This window comes from Lissotriton vulgaris, unplaced genomic scaffold (assembly GCF_964263255.1).
Source record: "Lissotriton vulgaris unplaced genomic scaffold, aLisVul1.2 SCAFFOLD_1801, whole genome shotgun sequence".
In the NCBI taxonomy this organism is placed as follows: domain Eukaryota; kingdom Metazoa; phylum Chordata; class Amphibia; order Caudata; family Salamandridae; genus Lissotriton; species Lissotriton vulgaris.
In genome coordinates this window covers 45,814-65,044 of record NW_028244812.1, presented here as the reverse complement: position 1 = coordinate 65,044, position 19,231 = coordinate 45,814, and the positions used below count along the sequence as shown (strand labels likewise).

The window sequence follows — 19,231 nt, the reverse complement described above, 5'->3', positions numbered from 1 at the left end:
CAATCAGCAGCATTTGATTTACAGGTCCTGGGCACACACAGTGCACTTTATTAGGGACTTAGTAGTAAATCAAATAAGCCAAAAATGAAAAAATCTATCCATAAACACAATTAACAGTAAGAGCACTTGCACTTTAACAATGAACAGCAGTGATAAAGTGCACAGAGGCACTAAACCAGCAAAAGGAAGTCCAACGTACCGTTAAAAACAGGAGGAAAGGACGCAAAAAGACAGAGGAAACAAGCCAAAAGATGCCAGGTCTAACACCAGATAACTACGATCGGTGCCTTGTGCTTCTTGGCCCTGTTTTTACCTAGAATACACTTAAAAAAAATACATATATATCCATTACAACTGGTTGAATAATTGTTTTGTTGGTGTCATTTTATTTATTAACATATTCTCTATTTTCCTAAATTGATTTGGGATGTTTCTTGCGTTGTGTTTTAACATTACTACTGCTTCCAAATTAAGCATTTTCTGCCAAGCTACCTAAGGGTTAAACACAATTATTTAGACACTTTTGAGGTCCTCCCTGACAAGGATTGTGTTTATTACTTAAGTGGGGCTCTCCCCCTCTCAACTAGTAACCCAGTTTCTTACAGTACTACTTTATGTACTTATAGAAAACAAATCCGTGGGGGTGCTTTTGTGAGTGGGATGTATGCAAAGTGAAAGCAATTTAATTTTTCCCAGATGATAAAGTGAGAAACCTGCGCCAACAGCTAGAAATGTAAAAAAAAATGTAGCTTTCAGTAACTGTTAAGAGCTAATGTTAAACTGCATAGATATGAAAGAGCATTTACACTATATTTGTCTAATCACTTATCAAAATAGGACTCCGTGTAAATATCTGATTCTGTATGGTGTTAATAACTCACATTACTGGCCTCCACTACAATTACAAGTATTTGAGTTTCTCACCTGAGAACACCGGCTATTGAAAGAATTCAAAGTCTCCGGGTGAAACACAAGAGCAAAACATGATGGAATCGGCAGGAAAGACTCATTCCTGCATACTGTTCCTCAAAAACCCATAATCTGTAGTATTTCCAACAATTTTCTATACCCCCGAGTTACTGTTGTCCCAGTGTCTGAAATTTTAGGAAGCAAGGATAATCTCACGCGGTACCCCCATCCGCCACCCCCACCCCCACCCCTCTCCCAAAAAATCAGAACCCCGCCCTTTAACCCCTTAGCTGCGGCGGCTATTCCGCCGCAGTGCTAAGGGGGAGGGGGGGGGCCGCGCGGCGCTCCCGTACTCGTGACGGAAACGCTCCGTCACGAGCCTCAGGTGGGCTGTGCTTGTGACGGAACGGTTCCATCACGGCCCCGCCCGCCTAATAGAACGCTCAGCGCAGGCGCGGAATTCGCGCCGCGCAGGCGTGGCAAACAGGCCGTGATGGAACCGTTCCGTCACCAGCACAGCCCACCCGAGGCTTGTGACGGAACGGTTCCGTCATGAGCACGCAAGGGGTTAACAGATGAAAGCTATAACTTTGAAAGTGACAGGTTAGTCCTTTAACGTAGGTAGAATACAATTCATAGTCTCCTCTTTCAAACACAAAGTTTTATACGAGAGAGACAGAGTGGATCAAGTTTAATTAAAAAAACAGTTCCCTTCATTGAAACGAAATAAGTACAGTTAATAGGAATGTAATGCTATAGATTAATGGATTTGGTAAACAAAGCCAAAGGTAAAAGCGGATATAACTTAGGTGTCATTTTATGAGGTGGCTGCTAGCAAGCACATGTGTTATAACTACCCAGAGGTTCATGATAAGCACAATGAACACAGAGAGTGCACTAACATTATTAACAATCAGTAAAACATAATCTGGTGATTAGTAAGAACTATTTCAGTATGCAAAAAGTAACCTGGGTATTCTTAAATGTAAACTTTTTAGGAACAAGCCTTTGTAAGAAAACCATTTGTATGAGCTAGAAATGTATCAAATTATTGAATAAAAACAGTTTATAAACAGTTTAAAGTTAGGAATTGGAACTATGTGGTTGGTTTCTTCTATATTGTACAACACACTTTCGAAGAACATGGCAAGTTACTTACCAGTTATAATGATATGTTTGATAATTAATATCTGTGTATTCACTTGGTTCTTGTGTTGTGCAGTGTGAAAATAACATAACCTAATTGTATCCCAAACACAGCTATCAAGCACCAGTGATTGCTACATCATTCGTATTTTTAACTTATCGAACTTTATTTGCCCTGATTGCTCAATAATACAAAAAATGCGACTAAGGACATTTAGTGATAGCATTAGCACAGGACCGGACACACAAGAGATGTACAAGACAGGATAGGTTTCATAAACTGAATTCATGTTGCATGTACTTTCTTGAGTACTTGATGTAGCTACATTGAATTCATACAATACTTTCTTATTAATATATATTTTTGTAATTATGAATATGTTCAATCTATTTGACATAGTCTCAAAGGTCCCCCAGTTACTAGGGAGAGAAAGGACTATTATTTCTTGGATTAATCTAACAGATGCTTCTTGACCGGCTGGCGAGGATTTGCATATAATTGCCTACTTAGAGTCAGTATTCCATGGACTTTTTTGACGCTTTGTCAGTTTAAACTACATAACTTGGATCATAAATGAAAGTATTCTCTACTCTTAATGCAGTTTTGTCTCTTACTTAAGATTGGGATCAACTCAGCCCAGGAATTCCTTGCTGAGCAGTTGCTTTTAAAACAATCTATATCCTGATAATGACCCTATGAATTGTTTACTGGGTTGAAACGCTGACATTACTGCTAGTGCTATAGTTATTTGTAGTCTAACTGAAATTCTTGTTCTGGGTCGTGTACGCCTCTACATCATGGTAACTCACACTTTCAAAGTGGTTCTTAAGTTGTTCTGTTTAAATTATTCTTTTTGTACATAGTTCTTAAGTTGTTGCACTGAACAAGGAGCCATTCTTCCACTTAGCATAGATATTATTGTTTTATGTGTCATAATGATTGTTTCGATACAAGGAATGTATTCTATGTATAATAACAGTGCCCTCTTTTCATAATCCTTGGGTAAATAAGATTTTCTTTAGAGCTCCCATTAAATATTCCTTTATTTGTTGTTTAAAAATACTCCTTAAGCCATAAAGAATCATTTTCTTTTGTAAAAGGGTTACTCCATCGCTAATAATTCTCCTGCTAATCCCAGGATACGTAACAACCACTGAAGGCTGGAATAGAAGGACCAGAGAAACTAATTTGTGCCAAATACACATTCTACATAAACAGTGCCAAATCAACAGCAAAAAAGATGAGCTAACCAGAATGTGGGATTCGCTCAAACGGAATACTTGGAAAAAACCATCCTAGCCCTATCAGATTTACAAGAGAAAACCTTAATATTCGGAATATACACAAAACCTTATGTCCCTTTACAGACAGATCCCTGGTGCTTCACTCACAACTTTATAAACGATCATCCTGTGGCATGAAGTAGGCGTGTTTCAACAACGGCCAAGCCAACAGCATGCATTATGAATTATTCATGAAGGGTTTGTGCTTGAGGACCCATCACACACGAGTATTTATTCAAACTCTTCCATTACAGAAGAGACCTGCTGAAAAGTTTAGCTGTTCACGTCCTACAAACTTTGGTGAGCACACAAAGCTGTTGAATGAACTTGTGCTGAAGAAATGAAATGTTCGAGAGAAACAGGGGAACCCTACACACTAAGGAACCAGGGTAATTGTTGTATAGGATAAACAGTGGTTCCTGTGGAATGATTTATTATGAGGTTGTGATACATAAGCACAATCGTAATATAGAGGGTTAGATAATGGTAGAGAACGAAGGAACTACTAACAGACCGATTCCAGTGTAGAGGGGCTCAATTAATTTGACACCACAGCCGTAGCGTTGTAGAATCCCTTTGTGGATTAACAGTGACAATGCACTGGGAGTGTCTCTCAGTAGAAGTTTGTCACTTAGGTTTAGGTTCCCTTTGTCACTTGGGACGGATGTATGTCGTTACTACGCATGCTTTTACAACGCATGCCTTTACCACGCAGGTTTTACAACTCAAGTCGTTATAACGACTTGCGTTGGGGGGCGCTGGATAGTGAATAGTTTAATTTACCATTCCAACTCCAGTCCCCGTGGATAGTAGGGAAGGTTTTGGATAGTAAATTAATCTATTCCCTATCCTACAGCGCCCCCCAGCGCAAGTCGTTGTAACAACTTGCTTTGTAAAAGTTGCGTGGTAAAGGTACTGCGTGGTAAAAGTTGCGTTGTAAACGCTGTTCCACCTTGGGACACTATGCACAAATGTTGTTTTGATGTATAATGTTTACTCCTAACTTTATTGTTTAAAAAAAATCCATAAAATACACTACACTGGAATCGTTGTGTGTAAGTAGTTCCATTGCGCTCTGCCATTATCTAACCCTCTATATTTCGATTGTGCTTATATATCATAACCTCATAATGTATCATTTCACAGGAACCACTGTTTTTCCTATATGAAGAAATTAAATGTGGCACTCAGGTTTAAAGATCTATCGAACCATACTTTCTTTCAGCGATAGGGCTTTTACCCAACATCAGAGTTAACATCATACAATAAAGAATAACTTCGGTTTGAAAGAATACTGACCCTATGTTTATAAAGTGTTTGCCTGTCAATATAAAATACTGAGGGGCTTATTTACAAGCCCCTTGCACCGCCGGTACGTCACGTTTTCCCATATTAAAGGTGACGTACCAGCAGCGCAAGGGCTTGTAAATAAGCCCCTGAGCTAACAACAAAAGTATGTGCTTGGAAGATGCAAACAAAATTTACAATATAATGTCAATTTGCACTATTATAGCCTTATAGCCCGCCGTAGAGGGCTATACCGGCTATTAAAGGCCCTCTCTAGCTTTAAAGACCCCGAGCCGAAGGCCTTTAACAAGGGAGAGGGACTTTAATAGCGGTATAGCCCATCTACGAAGGGCTATAAGGCTATTAGAACATTCTGTCACTAGAGGACAGAATGTTCTAACAAAAAAAACAAAGCCTTTTGGGAGCGTGAGGGGATTGGAATCATCTCAGGTTCCCTGAAGTATTTGTTCACAGCCAGAGCTGTGAACAAAGAAACATTGGAATGTTGGAGCTCCAGGCTTATACCAGCCATTATAAGACCAGAGCACTCCATTGTTTTCAGTGGAGCTCCCAACATTCCAATGTTCTAATTACTATTATGTTTACACCGGTGTTTTCATATAAGTGAAAAAAAAATTCAAGTTACCTTGCACTCAGCAACAACAAAACAACTATCTTTTTTAAAGCAAATAGTTTTCAGGCTACATATTCAGAGCAAAACACTTGCCGGTGATCTCAATAATTCAATGTTTGCATCACCTTAGTGTTGTGTGCATTTTATTTTGAGCTTCAATATCAAGAAATGTGTCGTAAACTTCAGTGGATTCACCAAGCACGTGCAAGGTGACTTGAGGCATTATATATGCCTCCCAGCCAGTATGCCACAATCTGGGATACTATTTGAAAATCTGGTAGCTCCTAAACTCTACCGTACTGGAATCAGTTAACACCTGTTTCTAGGAGCTAGCTGGAGAACTCTGCCTGGAGAGCTTTGCTTCTAAAAAATATTCCAAGTCTTTGTGTGGAAATAATGAGTGTGGCTTTACCTGACCCCGTAAAAGTGTCAAGGGATCCATCTCCAGTTGTAGCTGCGGTTTCGCTGCTGTTCAGTGGCTCTGTTTTGACTGCAAGAAGAGACACTACACAGAAGAATAAGTAGTCATGAGATTGTTTTGTATCTAAATTTCCAAATAAGACCTCATGCCAGTTTCACTTAGGATATTCCTGATTTAATGTGCATGCATCTGAAAAGTTTAGAAACTCAAAGAGAATAGTGTTGATAGAGAGTAAAATAGACATGCATTTTTACCTCCTCCAGTCCTGATCAAGACCTCATATTATACCATTTAATAAAGTATAGACCACCTTGGTGAGGCTCCCCACCCAACCAGCTAGCTGTAAGTGTGTGCCAATGGCTCGCCAAAAGCCACATCTAACAGACTGTGCATTTTGGCACTCATTCCTGGTCAGACACAATGCCGGGCTTAATTTGATGCCTAGCAAATACAGATTATGCAAGGTTCTGCATTTAACAGATCTAAAACTTGCAGCACATTCTAATTGGCCCATCTCACACTGAGAGTGAGCATAATTAGTGACTTTTGTAACTCCATTAGAATCAGCGAGGCAACAATTAAATGCAATGGTTTCTGCTTTTCATTTATGAAAACATCTCAACTGAGATCACCACCATTACAATGCAGGGCACTATAAGTAAAACAGGAGCATGTACAGACTAATGTTTAAAAATACAAGCACGATTTGCTTAAAATATAGGATAACACAGGTAGAATTCAATTCATAGGCTCCTCTTAGGCGAAATCAGCGAGTAATGTATATGTTTTTGGTAGTCCAAATCAACAGGCTAATGCATGTGAAGGAGGAAGTCCAAGCAAAATCAAGTCAGAAAGAGAGGAAATATTTTCAGCATAACAAAATGTATAAAATGTTTCAATTTTGCAAGTGACAAAGTCATGATAAAGAAAAGTGAGACAGCAAATACAAATCCCAGCGCATTAAAAACATTTGAGAACAGTGGCGGCTGGTGATATTTGAAAAAGGTGGGGCGTAATACCTGGACCGAATTTCATTGACATACTCCAGGGTGGTGTGACGGCAGTTATCCCTCAGTAAATTTTCTTCTTTAGAAAAAATAAGGCAAAATCATGCATTTTCCTGTACAGTTATCACGAAAAAGCTAAAAGGCGCAATAGGTTCTACAACAGTACATGGATTAGGGGCCAGCACATATTAACGCTAAACTAGAATGAGGGATATTCTCTTTAGTAGAAGTCCTTAGTGCATGTTTCCAAGATGGAAAAAGTTCCCCAACTTAATAGGTGGCAGTTATGAGTAATTATGACCATAGAGGTGTCAAATGATTGGTCACAGTGTGTTTCCTTAAATATTAGTGATTTTAACTTTAAGCCTGCAAATGTATGTTGCAGTCCTATCACTTTTCAGGTCATACTGCGTGCATACTGATTGACTGACAGACCATATACTCTGTATGCCCAGTTATGTGCCAGGAAAAGACTCAATATGTCCAGTTTCTGTCAGTAGAATGTTTTGCACGCCCACACTAACACATGCGTTCTTTGAATGTAATAATAGTTTTGCTCTTTAGCCATTTACAGGCTTTCCATTTCAAGAGTTTGTGTGCCTGTCACTATCTTTTTAAAACAGCCTGTCTCCTGTCACTGCTTCCATCATCTGCTAGGTCGGCTCAGCATTAATAATTCACAGGTGCAATGCCTTATACTATTTCCATCTCGTTCATGCACAGTCTCACCATGTTTCTATCTACTCCTATCATGCTCTCTTGCCCCCTATTTCTCTCACATCGGCTTTCTTTCTCTCTCCCTCACCCTGCCTCCTACTCCATCTCTCACCTGTTCTTCGTCTTTCCCTTTCGTTTCGTCCATGCTGCATCAAAGCATTAATGCTACGCATTCAGTAGAATGAATGACAAAGTCACACAATACAGGTCTTGAAAGGGTCAAATGCTGCACTCGCTTCTACTGTGACTGATTAATAACGAACTCAAAATCAGCCAAAAATTAGGGATCCAGCACCCCAAAACTGATCAGTAAGTGTTCTCTCTCTTTGACAGGATAGGTAATTCCAATGGTTCCTTGGGAAATGTCTCAAATTCTCTGTTCAACATGTGTGTAATAAAGGGAGCAGGCTACACTTTTTTACGAGGCATCAACTAGTTTTCCCACGGGCCAACAAGAAGCGACTGAGACGAGAGGCCCGCAGTGTTCCACTTCAATTAGGAAAGGCAGCAAATAAATAACACAGTATCACGCGCTTTTTTTTTCATTTCAGCAACGCCAAGCGATAGAAAATAAGGCAGGAAATGGGGAAAAAAACGCTATTCAATTACATTCAAAGTGGCAAAAAAAGTTAATTTGGGAACAGAATAGTATAAACTTACTTACTGTCCAGAGACTCCGTCGGCCGTCCCGATTCCCGCCGTCCTCACTTTCAAGTCCTGTCCTGAAGCACGTCATCAGGAAGGCGGCGCAGCAGGCAGCCTCCCTCTCCACTGCCTCGTTTTTAATTGGTGCGGCCGGCTGCCCCACCTACGTCATTTTCTCTCTGTATGCTGCTGCTGCAGCATACAGAGAGAAAAGGGAGAGTTACTCGAGGGCAGGGGGAGTGGCTTGGGGGAGTGGCTTTCCCACTGTTGTAAATACTGTCTGTTTGGGCGGCCTCCGGCTGCCCAAACAGTCAGTATTAGCAACAGTGGGCAAGCCACTCCCCCAAGCCACTCCCCCTGCCCTCGAGTACTGTAAACACGGAAGTTCTCCTTTCCTGCCTTGTGAGAAGGCAGAAACAGAAACAATGGTAGTTATATAATATAATAACTAGCATTTGTTCTGCCTTCTCGCACGGCAAAAAAGCAGGGGGGGCGGCGCCCAAACGCCCCCACGGAGAAACCGCCACTGTTTGAGAACATTCAATATTAGATGCAAAAACAACAGAAATGCTAAAAATCACCCGAAGTCCTTCAGCATCTCAGCTGTTCACAAGCCCCTAGCCATAAGTGAAAATGATGGTTCACAAAATCCTTGAATCATAAATCTTTAAATCAATCGGGGGATTTAGGAGATTCCACTTTTTGCATGTCTTGATTCTGCTAGGCGTGAAAATGCTTTATGAAGCAGTCCCAAAATACTTCTTGCCTAAGAGAAGAATCCAGCTGGATAATTTAAATGCCTAAGACACAGTGGCGGTTTTACCATGGGGGCGTTTGGGCGCCGCCCCCCCTGTTTTCTCGCCGTGCGAGAAGAAGGCAGAAACAAATGGTAGTTATTTATTTATAACTACCATTTGTTTCTGCCTGCCCTTCTCGCACGCCGAGAAAGCAGTCAGCAACAAACTTCCTGTTCACTCGAGCCTCAGGGCAGGGGGGAGTGGCTTGGGGGAGTGGCTTGCCCACTGTTGTGAATACGGACTGTTTGGACAGCCTGAGAGGCTGTCCAAACAGACAGTATTAGCAACAGTGGGCAAGCCGCTCCCCCAAGCCTCCTCCCACTCTCCGTTCTGCAGCATGCAGACTAGGAGAGATGACGTATTTAGGGCAGCCGGCCGAACCAATCAGCGCCGGCTGCCATGGAGGGGAGGGAGGCTGCCTGCAGCCTTCAGTGACGAGTCTGACGACTCTGGTGACGAGGCATTTCAAAAATTTCCAGGATGGCGCGCGGGAGTCTGCAGTCTCGGCCATGGGACAGGACTCGAGCCAGAGCGGGAAGCCAAGCCAAGGTACGTTTTTTTACTTTTATTTTTATTATTATGAGGCAAGGGATTATCGCTCTGGCCCTCACTCATATGCAATAGCGTGTTATCGCCTTACAGACGTCTGTTCTGGCTGCGAGTCAGACTTGAAAAGCTGCTACATTCGTAGCCGGCCTCGCGGGACTGGACTCAAACTGCTGACCCAACCAGTAATGTTATGCTTAAGGAATGGCCGATCCACACTTATCCCATGAGCCAGTGTGTGCCAGTCAAGAATCACCTTCCATCGATCTCTAACAGGTCTTGGAGGGCACGGAGAGAAGATGTTTTTGTGGCAAACTGGTAAAAACACTTAGAGGCATTGTTCGTTCTATTAGAAATGTTCTTTTATTTACTATAAGCCTGAACCAACATATCATAAAACAGACCTAGGAGAATGAAGCACAATTTAGCCTCGCAGACTGCGAGGCTAAAGACGAAGGATGCCCGAGGCTGAGGCCTCATTTCACTCAAGGCACCTGCTTTGAAGAGGCCGCTTTACGAGCCTGGGTGCTGTCTGTGTGGGAGTCTCCAAGCCTTGCATGACAAACATGCATTCTTACCTGTTTTAGTCTCTCCCACCACAGCTGCGATGCAGTTTACAGGCTAGTTGAACAGCTCTCGTCTAATTTCACTGCCAGCACTCTTAAGCCTGACAGGCTGTCCTTCAGTTCTAGGTCTGCTTTTAAACTTGAAGCTTCTCAGCTTTTTCACTCACTTTTGAAGCTGGGAGACTGTTGGCCCTGACCTTGTCATACTCCATTTTATTTGTAGAGGGGCTCATTTTACGCCCTACCACTTTCCAAAGTCACCAGCCGCCACTGCTAAGACAAGATATAGAGTATTCCTTTACAGAAGAACAAGACAACAACATACTTACCAACTAGGATTCCTTTTGATTGATTTAACCAATAGTCAACACAATTTAAGTAATTTACCTCTATGGGTGGACGAAGATGCAATGCTTGACTGCTCGTAACTCACATATTTTTATTTAAACTACAGTAAGCTATGCAAAGAGCATACAGTCCTTAGTGCCGTAATGTAAAAAACAATAAATGAGCGGCAGTGTTGGTAGCCCTTTGAAGTAGCTGGAAACTCAGTTAGGGGCCCTAGGGCAATGGAAGGAACGGTGTTGCTCGGCAACTGTCCACACGGTTTCCTGACCAGAGTCCATACTATCTTACACAGGAGTCCCACTTGGCCCAACAGCCTGCACCCCTTCCAGAAGTCAGCATCTTTTATGGCCTAGCTCCTACAGCAAGCTGCCTCAGCTGATACCATGCCCGACACATATTGATATTTGCGGAAGGATGCATCTTATCAATTGTTATTTTCTGCTCCTTATTTTCCCGCCCTAGGACATTGAGAGCAGGAAATGTTGTATAGAGAGAAGGATATACTTTTTAACATCAAATCACATAGTAGTGGGAGATCCAGTAATTTCAGAATATTCCACAAAAAAATCAAATTTAACAATGTGCATATTCCTATTTACTTCTAGTTTCAGAGTCCGTCAGTCCTTTACAAAGGTGTTACATTCAAAATGTGGAGATGAAAATACCAACATTTCTGTACTTCTCCAGGAAGGGATGGGAGGTTCTCCTTCTCACATTCAAAGAAAATACCATATCTGGATAGAACCATAAAAGAATCTGAATGGTTGTTTGAAGTCCGCTGTTTTGGTAGATTTCCTACTCTTGGACAATGCAAACTTTAGCATCCTTATTTGGGGAGGCTGCGTAAGAAGTAGCAAAGTCACTCCTATCCACTTGCAGCACTCACCGTTATCAAATGAGATTTCATAATCATTTACCTTTTGGAACGTATAGTTTAGTAAGGAATGCTATGGCTACCACAGTAGTGGAGCAACTTTTCTACTAAACCTCAGGGTTGCGTTTTGTGCTGGGAGCCTGTATATTTACAGAGGAAGATTTGTCTCCTGGACAATTCTTAAGGACTAGAAGAAAGGTAAATAGAATCGTCCTTAGGATACAGTTCTGTGCTTTCAGGGTTAAGGACCTATACCACATAGATTTTAATATTATGATTATCCTAATTGGCATGGATGTATGAACAGTGAAGAAACCTGAGGAGAAACAGTGGCATCCTTGGCTGAAGCTAGTCGCTAGGCAACAAAGAAAGCTGTAGTATCGTTGGTAGAAGCTCAATATATGGGTAGGACTTGAGGTCTCTTCAAGCCATGTCTTCAATGTCTTTACAAATACATCCAGGATGTTCCCTGACAATGAGGGCCAGAATCTTGTCAGAAATATTGTTTGAAGCATACCGTGTAACTCTTTTAGGCCATATTTTACAGAGCCCTCGACATTTTCTTTCTCGAGTGTTCCCATTAAATGAAATGTAACATATACAAGGGCTCCTGCCTTAAATGGGAAGATACACTATGAACTATTTAGGAACTGCATTGAATACACTCCTACTGGTAGGGGTTGCATCCACAGAATTACGTACTGAGAACAGAATGTAACACAAGACATGTTGCTTTACCCTGCTGTTCATGATAAGTTTGAGATAACAAGATCACTCCTCTGACTGTCAGAAATACTACAGAGGGTTTTTCATCTGCTCACTTTTTCCAATAAAGTCCTGTATGATCTCACTATAGTTACTTTACTAGCATCGACCTTAAGCTCCCACACTACCAGCAACAGCGGATAGTTTTGAAAAATTCACAATGTTTGCGATGATAATGAGGACTGTCAAGTCTAACAAAATATGTATTTTAGGAAAATCCTTGCAAAATGTTCAGATGTCTAGCATTAGTCTCCTCTTACCAATAAACGTAAAGAAGATTTGGTATGTCGTATATAACCTTTAGATTCTAACCTAAGATCTAAATCTCATAGATATTTTGATAAATAAGCAACCTTGAATTTTGGACCGTTAGTAACAATCCGTGTGGTATTAAACTCTTAGGCAGAATACTGCTGATTTCACGTACTGCTTCTTGTAGCTCAAATACTTTAACTTCAAATATTGCTAGTTTCCTAAATAACAAGTTACTTACCTTCTGTAATGCCTTGCCTGCTAGAGACTCTATCTGGGTGCAGAACCCTTACCTTAGAATTATCCCCTGGTGTCAAACTGGATCCAGAACTTTTTTGTGAGCAGTACCCTTGAGTGCCGGTAGGTGGAGTTGTTCGGCTTCACGTGGCATCGTTGGCGTAATCTGCGCTGGATGTGACGTTCTACGTGCCCCATACAGGCACCACCTAGGTGCGCTGATGTCAGTTACTCTTTGCGACAATCCACACCAGAAGCGCAGAGTCACACAGTACATTGACCACTGGTGTGGAGATCTAGGGCCCGGACAGGGGAAAGCCCAGTCCCAAGAAATTATTTTGCAGATCGGGGAGTATAGGAATAAGGAATCTGCGGCTAGACAGAGTCTCTTCCAGATACTGCGTTACCGAAGGCAAGAAACGTGTTCATCTGATAAAGACTTCTAGCTGCAGATGCCTTTCCTTTGAATGGATACCCATGCAAAACCTCCCCAGAGATGGGTCTGCAGACCAATTTCACATGAGGAAGTCCTGCAGGACCGATTTGGCAAAAGGCCCAATTTTACTGAGCTGACTGTCCAGGCAGAAATGTTAAGTAAACGTGCGCAACGAGGGCCACATTGCAGCCTGGCCGATATCTAGGACGGGACCTTTGCATGAGAAAGCAGTGGCTGCAGCCTTGGCTCTAGTGGAATGAGCACCAAACCATCGGGGGTTTATTCTTAGCCAATGCGTAACAGTTTTTAATACAGAGCACGAGCCATCTGGAGATGGTGAACTTTTGCATGGCCCGTCCCTTCTTCGCTCCAACATACCCCACGAAGAGTTGGTACTCCACCCGGAACTCTTGCTTGCAGTCCAGGAAGAACAACGCTCTTTTTGGAGCCAGATGGTGGAGTCGCTGCTCTTCTTTAGAGGGATGTGGAGGAGATTAAAAAGTATGCAGACATGGTTTGGCCAACGTGAAATGGAGTGACCACTTTTGGAAGAAAGGAAGCCCTTGTACGAAGCACCTGTTTGTCTGGGTAGATGTTTAGATGAGGAGGGTTGGATGACAAGTCCTGACGCTCATTGAACCTCTGGGCGGAATTTATCGCCACAAGAAAGGCTGTCTTGATGGTAAGGAGCCAGAGTTGACAATTGTGCAGAGGCTCAAAGGGAGTGCACACAAGCATGGTAAGGGCAAGATTGAAATTCTACAGAGGCATAACGAAAGGAGTGCGAGGGAACATATGTTGCAATCCTTTCAAAAACCTATGTACAAGAAGGGATTGGAAAAGTGAAGGTTGGTCAGGCAATTGAAGAAAAGCAGAGATTGTAAATAGGTATCCTTTAATGGTGTCCAGAGCAGAGTCCTACCTGGTTAGGGAAAGAACGAACAGGAGCACCTGAAAAAAGGGGCCAGAAAGGGGATCAATGATTCTTTCTGTACAATATGAAACAAATTTGTCCCAGCGCAGGAATATACAGTCTTGGTGATGGAACAACTGGCTGCCAATCTAACATTGCAGACTTCGGGCTGAAAGTCGAAAGCTGTCAACTGTGGCCGCATAATCTCCACACATGAAAGATGACTGTTGACAGGTTCGGTTGGAGAACCTTCCACTGCTGCTACAAAAGTAGATGCTCCAGAAGGTACAGCCTGATCGGAGAACCAATGGCCATGCTCAGCAGCTTGGGATACCAAACTCTCCATGCCCAATCCAGAGCCACAAGGATGACTTGGGTCCAGTCATTCCTGATCTTCTTGAGAACTCTGGGTAGGAGGGGTATAGGCGGTAAGGCGTTTCACCCAAGATGAATAACGTCTCTGAGCGAGAGCCACTTTGGAAACTCCCATGTGCAGAGATGGGGACATTGCGAGTTCTCGGCGATGGTGAACAGATCTAACCAAAGCTCCCCCCACTGCTGAACGAAACCTTGCACCCTCTCCAGATGGAGATGCCATTTGTGATCCACAAAGCATCCTCGGCTGAGTTTGACCGCTTTGGCGTTCAGACAGCCAGCCAGGTGCTGAACCACCAGGAATATGGTGGGCGTTCACAAAAGGTCCACAAGTACACCCTACCACGTCTGTTGCAGTACCACATGGCAGTGGGGTTATCTGTGAACACTTGCACTAGCCGTCCCCGGATAGAGGGCAGAAAGGCTTTCAATGCCAATCAGATTGCTCGGAGCTCAAACAGATTGATGTGGCGTCTGAATTTTGCCGGTAACCAGAGTCCTCTGATCTTCACCTCTCTCAGAAGGCCGTCCCATCCCAGGAATGACACATTTGTCACCAAGGTCAGATCGGGTTGGGGAAGAGAGAGGGGTCTCCCACTGACCCAATCGCAGTTCGTAAGCCCCCAATGCAGGTCCTTTGCAGTTCCCTCCAAGATATGGACCATGTTAGAGAGATTCCCCTGATACTTTGCCCACTGGAACATCAGGTCACTCTGTAGAGCCTTATATGCCAACAGGCATTTGTGTCACAAGCAGGATTCAGGAGGTCATGAGACTTAGCAGCCTCAGTCTCACCGAAATCCAAGACAGAGGTTGAAACATCGGTATCATAGCCTGAATATCCTGGACTCGCCTTTCGGGAGGATAGGCCAAAAATAGCACTGTGTCCAAAACAGCTCTGATGAAAGGGAGCGTCTGAGAGGGAGTCAGGTCTGACTTCAGCAAGTTGATAGTGAACCCCAACGAATGCAGAAGGTTTTCCGGAGTCTGGAGGTAGGAGATAGCAGTCTGGGGCGAGCCCGCTGTCCGCGAGTTGTCGAGATAGGGGAAGACTGGCATCCCTGATCTCCGCAGAAGAGCAGCAACCACCGCCATCACCTTGGTGAACACCCTGTAGAAGCGAGATTCTTAACAGTCCCACTGGTGCAGGGACACCCTCTTGTCTACGGGTTCAATAAATGAGGATCAACACTGGAGTGGGACAAAACACAAGTTTATTATATCTCATGAGATGGCTCCGTCATACAGACACTACAAGTGCCTGAGAAGGAATAAACTAGAACGGTTGAGGGTCTCCCTTTTATACATGTACCATAAGAGTTCACCAGAAAACCTCTTAGTCATGGTTACATCACATTTTACATAACCATCTTATGATATTTTTACATAACGCTTACACAACCCCTTACACAACGCCTACATGCTGTACTGTAGAATCCTGATAAACCCCCACACACGTCATTTTTGTAGATAGGCAAGGGAGGTTACAGGCATTGGTGGGCAAAATGATTAGACATCTGTGCACGTAGGCCCTTCGGCAGGGCAGCACTGCTGACTCTGACACGCGAGCCTTATCAATACAACCAGCTTTCAGTGAACACATAACTTCTAATTTCATCAAAGCCCCCGCAGAAACACAAAATGGGGGCTGGTGTACAAAATGGCAGAGAGCAGAGGCTAATTTAACAAGATACAATTTTTTACCGTTTAACAACCCAAGGGGGGCTGGTGAAGCTAAAAGGGAGAGCAGCGAGCTGAAAATGCTTGTGGCTCGCTGTGAAATACAGGTAATGCCTGTGGGCAGACAGGATGGGATTGTGGAAGTGTGCATCCTGCAAGTCCAAAAAATGACTAAGGGGTAGCTCTTACTAGATCTGCGCTGGCTGGAGCAGAAAGAAAAGAAATTATGTCAGCCCGCCTATGTGGCACCGATTATTAGGCACTGCGAACATCACTTCTGGTGCAGACAATGGCAACAACTCCAAGCGGAGACAAACAACGCCACCTACTGACACACAGAGGTACTGCTCACAAAACATTTACGGATCCAGTTTGACGCTGGGGATAATTCTATGGTAACAAATCTGCACCTAGAAGTCTCTTTCAGATTTCTCATTTACGTATTACAACTCTTCCAAAAGCTTTGGGCAGGAATCTTGCACAGCTGTAAAAGTTCTGACATTGTAAACACCCATCAGACCAAGCACATCAGATTCTGCACTTTCTAATGTAACATTATGGTGACTAGACAGTTCAAACTCAGGCAATATTCATTCAATCTTATAACATAACTTAAAATCTCGTCTGATCTTATAAAAACAACTCAGCCTTACTACTTTCCCTTTCGAAGGATATCGGCAAAATGACACCATCATTTACTAGAGGGCACCGCAATCGAACTTAGGAGAACATTTTCTTTTGATCACACTGAAAAATATACTTCTAGCAAATGCTATAAGATGGTTAACATGCAGCAGAATTCATTAGAATTCACATAATACTTAATTTAGAATGATCATTGCGTTAAGCCAACATCTCAAAAACAATTTTCAAAACATTCTTTCTATCTTTCAGGATCGGTCTATGTGCTGCTGGTCTCTTAAGCATAACAGGCAACAACGGTTCCACATTGGCCCAAATTTTGTAATGATTAAAGTACCAATAAAAATGATCACAAGCTGTTTTGGAAGTGAACAGTCAAGGTAGAAAGTTTGACAGTTATAACTACACAGAACACTAGGCCACCTTAAATCAATATATTGATATAAAATACAGATATAGGAAGTGGCAAATAGTGCATCACTATGTGGATCAAACGGATGCTCCTTGCACAAAAGTGAAAAACTTGCTGTGAATGGTGTAGGGATTTTATTTGACTTTTTACAACGAAAATGACAGAAGTCAAACCCTAACAAAAAGTGGAAAGAACAAATTATGTGGCACAGTCCCAACAATAAACTGCTCATGGCAATGAAGGAGGGGAATAGACATCTCTCAGCCAAGCACATGTGAATTTATGTTTCAAACCAGATGAATAATTCCTTTTGCGAAAAGCATAACTCTGTAGTGTCTCTAGAATGCAAAGTGTCCCCAACAGACCACCTTGTGAGAATCTAAATGATCAATAAGAGGTTGGGAGGGTGGGGGAGAACTACCTAATGGAGATTAAAAAGTCGCTCAGAACAGTCTAGTGAGAGGGAAGCAGCATCATCTGCAACAATAATCTTTATTAGAGTTGCTAAAACCATAAAAGAACACAACACAACAATTATTAAAACAAATCAATAATACTTTACAGAAATGAATACAGGGAATTCATGGGATAACTGTGCATATGGGTACAAAAGCAACACTCCATTATTTCCTCATACTACGCGGGTACCAAATAAAGCAGGATTAAAACATAACTTGTCTATTCACCTGAGTCACCTTGGGCACCATTATGCTCATAAATATACAATCATTAAAAGAAGAAGTTCATAAAAATTGTGTGTGTATGGAAGAGGTACACTTCTGTCTAAATAATTCATAAAGTGATTGTGCATTAAAGGGTACAATAGCAGCAGCCCTTAATATAATAGCAATCCACTCAGGTAAGGTATTACACAAATAATTATTAAAGTATAACTTTCCTAACAGTCTGAGTAGCTTTGTATACTATTAGGCTCATAAAATGTAGAGTCATAAAAGAATGACTTCATAAGATTACATGTGAGTGGGGAAAAATCACCCTTATAGGAATCATTATTTCACGCTGTGTTTGTCAACAAGGTTATCTTTCAGACGCTAATTAAAATCAGTTAGAACACACCGCGATTCTGCGCCTGTGCGGCAGAATCGCGAGTGGGCGGGTTTATGACGGCCCCCAGCCGCCATCAGCACACGAGCACCGTAGTGCATGATGGCTGGGGGCCGTCATCAGCATGCAAGGGGTAAAAGATTATTTGCCCACCAAATTCCATATTATTACTGTGGCAAAAAAAAAAATATGAGCCATTATACCCTTTCATTCAGACTGCAATAATTGGAGACGTAATAGGGCTGGCATGAGTAGCAGCATTGACCAGAGGGGCTGTAGGCAAGGATCTGATTCCCGACAACTCGTGTCCTTCTGCCAAGTAGGCCTGGTTCGCAGTGCAGTGCACTGCAGTGATTTGCTTTAGGTGAACTTACATTTCTTTGCTGGAACAAATGCACAGGACACTCCACAGAGCACCACTCAAGTGATGACTAAAAACCTGCCCTCTTCCCTGTATTTGTCAACTTTCCATGGTCCCCATTACCCTTCTCCAGATCCAAAAGCACCCCATTCATCTTCAGAGACAACACAAGAGGTGCAAGCTCTTCACTGTGTAACTGTATCTACCACTTTGTCGCAGTTGGCAGGCGCCATGTCGGAAGCAGCTGCAGACCCTGGTGACCGATGTACGTTGGTGCTGGTGAGAAATGTTCTTAAAATACGAACTTCTGTGGCATGAGAGTCCTTTGTTGACTCTGCTCCAACCACTGAACACTATGGCTGTCCTCTAAGTCCAAAGTCCCCCTTGTGTCACCATGGCAGAGTACCAAGTGGCCTTCAGCTACCCTCAGAGGCTCCTGTCTGAAAGGTCCCTCTACTGGTCTAACAGCAGCTTTGCCTCAGGCTTGAGCCACGACCTGGGGATGCTAGAAATGCAAACAACTGAATGTTCTCTCTCAAGAAAAGTTAACTTTCTAGTGCATGTGTGAGTGTATGTTTACTTTCTGGTGCCTACGCTAGTCCTGCTCCATATCTGCAAGAGAAGCCTGCACCCCCTTGCATCCTGCCCTCTCCTTTTGGATTTGCCAATCATCATTGCGTTTGGATAATGAAAAGTGCACACCATGGTTTACAAACATAGAAAGCAGGCACAGCATTGGCTGTGCAGGATCGGTAACGAACAACAGTTAAAGAGCCAATAGAAGTGCTGTATGCTTCCCCACGCAGACACAAGCAACCAGTACAACATGTACTCGATCCACACAAAGGAATCAAGAGTCACAGTTCACAAAAGCGAATCATTTCAGAACACACTTCCAGATTGTCTAGCGTA

General features: G+C 42.7%; 1 protein-coding gene across 5 annotated transcripts in view; it reads right to left on the bottom strand.

Moving 5' to 3' along the window:
- The window catches only part of LOC147666718 (protein phosphatase EYA4-like), a 197,984-nt gene that overhangs the window by 156,935 nt on the left and 21,818 nt on the right, over positions 1 to 19,231 (bottom strand). For 2 of the 5 annotated variants that reach the window (XM_086948934.1, XM_086948933.1), the window contains exon 2: positions 5,673 to 5,765. The exons of the other annotated variants lie outside the window; for them this stretch is intronic. In XM_086948934.1, coding sequence (XP_086805060.1) covers positions 5,673 to 5,765 — 93 coding nt within the window. The remainder of the gene's footprint in view (positions 1 to 5,672; positions 5,766 to 19,231) is intronic. 5 annotated transcript variants of the gene reach the window in all.